Source organism: Anolis carolinensis, chromosome 4 (genome assembly GCF_035594765.1).
Source record: "Anolis carolinensis isolate JA03-04 chromosome 4, rAnoCar3.1.pri, whole genome shotgun sequence".
NCBI classification, from domain to species: Eukaryota; Metazoa; Chordata; class Lepidosauria; order Squamata; family Dactyloidae; genus Anolis; species Anolis carolinensis.
In genome coordinates, this window is record NC_085844.1 from 3,648,019 (window position 1) to 3,654,018 (window position 6,000).

At 39.5% G+C, this 6,000-nt stretch overlaps 1 protein-coding gene across 2 annotated transcripts in view; it reads right to left on the minus strand.

Annotated features, from left to right (window-relative positions):
- The window catches only part of adck5 (aarF domain containing kinase 5), a 45,539-nt gene that overhangs the window by 24,018 nt on the left and 15,521 nt on the right, over positions 1 to 6,000 (minus strand). For both annotated transcript variants that reach the window (XM_062979891.1, XM_062979892.1), the window contains 2 exons: positions 1,881 to 2,021; positions 1,257 to 1,370 (listed from right to left, as the gene is read on the minus strand). In XM_062979891.1, coding sequence (XP_062835961.1) covers positions 1,257 to 1,370; positions 1,881 to 2,021 — 255 coding nt within the window. The remainder of the gene's footprint in view (positions 1 to 1,256; positions 1,371 to 1,880; positions 2,022 to 6,000) is intronic.

Consider the following 6,000-nt stretch of genomic DNA (forward strand, 5'->3'; position numbering starts at 1 on the left):
AACAAGATAGATATGCTGGATTTCATATCACAAGTCGAGCACTTCCCAAGTGTCTAGGACCGTGTGATGTATTTTTGGATGATGCGCGCAGATCCCAGTAGGGTGGCCTTTTGCAGTTGGCAGATTGTAATTTTGTCAATGTCTACTGTTTCCAAATGCCGGCTGAGATCTTTTGGCATGGCACCCAGTGTGCCAATCACCACCGGGACCACCTACACTGGTTTCTGCCAGAGTCTTTGAAGTTCAATCTTGAGGTCCTGATAGCAGCTGAGTTTTTCGTGTTGTTTTTCGTCGCCTGGGATGGCGACATCAATGATCCAAACCTTTTTCTTTTCCACAACTGTGATGTCTGGTGTGTTGTGTTCCTGCGGGGGGGATTATCATTATTACTACTACTACTACTACTACTACCACAAAGACTGGATGCCTATCTGTGGGGGATGCTTTGACTGTGCTTTTCCTGAGAAGCAGAAGGGAGTTGAACTGGATGGCTCCTGGGGTTTCTGCTATAATTATTATTATTTTATTATGACACAGCAAACAAGATAGACATGCTGGATTTCATATCATTATTATTATTATTATTATTATTATTATTATTATTATTCTGAGTGAATGCACTCATTGACTCTGGGAAACAAGAACTGAATCCCAGACCTTCCTGCCATTATTATTATTATTATTTATTATTATTATTATTATTATTATTATTATTATTATTATTATTCTGAGTGAAGGCACTCATTGACTCTGGGTAGCAAGAACTGAATCCCAGACCTCCCTGGCTCTATTATTATTATTATTATTATTATTATTATTATTATTATTATTGTCATCATCATCATCATAATCACTACTACTACTATTATTATTATTACTACTACTACTACTACTACTACTATTATTCTGAGTGAATGCACTCATTGACTTTGGGAAGCAAGAACTGAATCCCAGACCTCCCTGGCACCATTATTATTATTATCATCATCATCATCATCATCATCATCATCACCACCACCACCACTACTATTACTATTATTACTATTATTCTGAGTAAATGCACTCATTGACTCTGGGAAGCAAGAACTTAATCCCAGACCTCCCTGGCACTATTATTATTATTATTATTATTATTTTATTGTATGACACAACAAACAAGACAGATATGCTGGATTTCGTATCACAAAATCACAAGTCGAACACTTCCCAAGTGTCTAGCACTGTGTGATGTATTTTCGGATTATTATTATTATTACCTTCAGGACCCAGCTGAACCCGAAACTGGGGTGCATAAGTTCTACGATCTGCAGCAGGAGCTCCAAGGTGCGGATGTCGCCGTCAAAGCGGTCCCGGAGGTCGATGTACTGCACCTGCAAGATGGAGAGAAAGATGTTAATGTGGGATTTGTGTATTGGTAGTGTTTAAATGAAATTTGTGTCTTGCCTGTATTGCATACTGATTGCATCATCCAGAGTGTAACGTAGTCTGGAAAGAGTCAATTGCTAAGAAGCTGTGATGACCTTGATGTGTGGTTGGAACTGGGGAGTGTCCATACACAAGTGTTTGTGCATTACTGATTGCATCAGTTCAGTTCTGTTCTGAGTCGAGTGCTGTCTGCCTAGAGTGAGAGTCAAGTCCTTTGTTTGTCTTGATTATTACTGCTTACAGTAAAACTTTGTATATAGTTTTACCATCGTCTCTGATGTCTCTTTGTTCTGCGTTCCACTGATTCCATCCAACTACTGCTGCGCTGCAAATACTCTGACAAAAGAGAGGCTTCTGAGCAGAAGCGTGATGGCCATCTGTCGGGAGGGATCGGGTGGTGTCGCCCTGACTATCTAGAAGAAAGGGGCTGGACTGGAGGGCCTTTGGGGTCCCACCTTGACGGCGACGGGGGTCCCGTCGTGGAGGCGAGCGCGGTGGACTCTGGCCAGGCTGGCGGCGGCCATGGGCTCGTAGTCGAACTCCAGGAAGAGCTGGTCGGCCCGGGCATTGAAGTCCTCCAAGAACAGGTCGTCCACCTGCAAAGAGGAACCAAGGAAGGATGAATGAATGAGGAAGAAGGAATCCCTTCCAATGGCTAGGCTGGCTAGGCTTAAGAACAACACCATCATCATTTTTATTTTATTCCATCTTTATTATCATATATACTCGAGTATAAGCCAACCCAAATATAAGCTGAGGCACCTAATTTTACCACAAAAAAACTGGGAAAACATTGACTCCAGGGTGATAAATTTCAGAAATAAAAATAGATACCAATAAAATTACATTAATTGAGGCATCAGTAGGTTAAATGTTTTTGAATATTTACATAAAGCTCAAATTTAAGATAAGACTGTCCAACTCTGATCAAATCATGGTTCTCATCTTCTTCAATGTAAATGTGCTTATGTATCCTTTTAATAATAATAAAATAATACATGTAATAATAATAATAAATACAGGAAAATAATACATATAATAATAAATAGAGTAAAATAATAAATGCAATCTATATATATAAAAGGGTAATGAAATTTCGGCCTAGGACAAAACAACAAAACTACACATCCCAGAAACACTAAACTTGGCAGCACAACCCCTCATCCACGCCTCTACGTTCATACAACAAAAAGAAAAGAAATATAAAGTCCTAATTAGAGGGAGAGGAATAATTGTTTTTATCCAATTGCGGACAGGCAGAGTTAGGCCTCACTTAGGCCTCTTCCACACTGCCTATAAAATTTTCTTCTTTTTCTCCTAGCAACCCACCCAGCCCAGGGGACAGGCAAAGTTAGGCCTCAGTTAGGCCTCTTCCACACTGCATATAAACTACAGATTATCTGATTATATGGCAGTGTAGACTCAAGGCCCTTCCACACAGCTATATAACCCATTTATAATCTTATATTATCTGCTTTGCACTGGATTATCTTGACTCCACACTGCCATGTAATCCACTTCAGTGTGCAGTCGGACACAACTGGACTTCATGTCAGGAGAAAACCTTTACCCTTTACCTTAACTGCCACCAATTTCTCAATATTTTATTTCCCATAACACCAGAATTCACCACAGCAACACGTGGCCGAGAACAGCTAGTCTATATATATAAAAGGGTAATGAAATTTCGGCCTAGGACAAAACAACAAAACTACACATCCCAGAAACACTAAACTTGGCAGCACAACCCCTCATCCATGCCTCTACGTTCATACAACAAAAAGCTCCAGCTACTCCAGAAAACGGCCAGGCTTTGAGACTGCAAGGCTATTCACTGCCATTCCACCTGGCCAACAAAGGATTCCCATAAGCCGCAGCAACGCGTGGCCGGGCAAAGCTAGTAATAATAATAATAATAATAATAATAATAAGACGAAATCCAGCATATCTATCTTGTTTGCTGTGTCATACAACGTCATTGTGTCAATAATAATAATAAGATCAGAGTGAAATAATAAATGTATTAATAATAAAAACTAGAGTAAAATAAATGTAATAGTAGCAACAATCGAGAAAAATAATACATGTAATAATACCAATAATAATAGAGAAAAATAATAAATGTACCATATATTCTTGAGTATAAGCTGACCCAAATATAAGCCCTCCAGGACCCTCACCCGAGTATAAGCCGAGGGGGGCTTTTTCGGTCTTAAAAAAAGGGCTGAAAAACTAGGCTCATACTCGAGTATATACAGTAATCTGAAATCCAAAACACACCTGGTTCCAAATATTTTGGGTACGAGAAACTGAAACGTTATCCAAGTTTTGATCCATAAATGTTGAAATCAGGAGACGAACGGGTCTTGCTTGTCATTGCATAATTCTTGAATTGCCACAAGACAATGAGAAGCAAGACCAGTTCGTCTCCTGATTTCAACATTTATGGATCGAAACATCAGATAAGGATGCCTGCATTTAATTATACCCAAATCTAGTTAGTGTGGGAAAATGGTAAGGAATGAGCTAACATTGAACCAATAACTCTTGTCTCTTTCAATGGGCGATGCAAGGGAACATTTGGGGGGAAAGTCCCAAAGATAAGCCAGAAAAAAAGATTTGCCAAAAAGAACAGGATGTACCTTTGGATGAATGGACCATCTGCCCAAAATAGTTCTTTTCCAGCAAAAGATAAACAGAAGACTGATAATGAATAAATGCAGATGGGAATGGCTGGAAGAAGAAGAAATTCCAGAACAATGAACGAAAATGGGACAGACGTGGGAAATACGGTCTATTTGTTGATGGTAAGAGGGAAGGACTGTCGGAACAAGAGATAACTTGGCTTAGAAATTAATGTTCTCCATGTCTGTGAGTGGCTTGAAATAAGAATTATTGCCCTTCAAGGCAAAGCCTATTTTTCTGAATTATTCTAGTTTTACCTGAAAACTCTTCCACTTTCTGGGTGGGATGTAAAGCTTTTTGTGGAAGTCTCCCAAAGATTCATTCTGGGATATATTATTGTTGTTGTTGTTGTTGTTGTTGTTGTTGTTGACACAACATAGTATGACACAGCAAACGAGATCTATATGCTGTGTGATGTATATTATTATTATTATTATTATTATTATTATTATTATATACATCACACAGTCCTAGACACTTGGGAAGTGTTCGACTTGTGATTTTGTGATACGAAATCCAGCATATCTATCTTGTTTGCTGTGTCATACAATAATAATAATAATAATAACAACATACATCACACAGCATATAGAAGAACATGCCCTGGCAGAATATGTAAAGCAAAGTGAAGAACCTGCTTTGATTGAAGTCAAAAATCAGAAACTCCTCAAAGCACAGCAGACAAAAAACCAGTACAAGAAAACCGCACTACAAACTAGAGCTGACAGCTGGCACAACAAAGAATTGCATGGAAAGTTCCTTGACAAAATTGAAGGAAAAGCTGATAAGGAGAAGACCTGGCTCTGGCTCACGAATGGGACCCTGAAGAAGGAGACAGAAGGCCTGATCCTTGCAGCCCAGGAGCAAGACATCAGAACAAAGGCAATTCAGGCCAAGATCGAAAAATCAGCTGATGACCCAAAATGCAGACAGTGCAAGGAAACCGACGAAAGCATTGATCATCTCCTCAGCTGCTGTAAGAAAATCGCACAGACAGACTACAAACAGAAGCACAACTATGTGGCCCAAATGATTCATTGGAACTTATGCCTCAAGTACCACCTCCCAGCAGCAAAGAACTGGTGGGATCACAAACCGGCAAAAGTCTTGGAAAATGAGCAAGTAAAGATACTGTGGGACTTCCGAATCCAGACTGACAAAGTCCTGGAACACAACACACCAGACATCACAGTTGTGGAAAAGAAAAAGGTTTGGATCATTGATGTCGCCATCCCAGGTGACAGTCGCATTGACGAAAAACAACAGGAAAAACTCAGCCGCTATCAGGACCTCAAGATTGAACTACAAAGACTCTGGCAGAAACCAATGCAGGTGGTCCCGGTGGTGATCGGCACACTGGGTGACATGCCAAAAGATCTCAGCCGGCATTTGGAAACAATAGACATTGACAAAATTACGATCTGCCAACTGCAAAAGGCCACCCTACTGGGATCTGCACGCGTCATCCGAAAATACATCACACAGTCCTAGACACTTGAGAAGTGTTCGACTTGTGGTTTTGTGATACGAAATCCAGCATGTCTATCTTGTTTGCTGTGTCATAATAAAAAAATAATAATCTTTATTTATATACCGCCCTATCTCCTCAGGGGACTCAGAGCAGTTTCCAACCGAGCAAGGAAACCATATAACAACTTAACACCATACAACAACAAAACGTAATAAAATAATGAGCATAAGTACACTGAACATACAAATCAATCGATTAATTTATGTCCCTGCTCCCCGTGGTTTTATTCATATGTCTTTCTCACCGAGTTTTAACTTAGTGTTCATGTGGCCTGCCCTAGTTTTTATTGCTTTTTCTGAATTTTGGGTTGTAATGTATGTTATTATTTATTGTATGGTTAAATTGTGTTATGATATGTT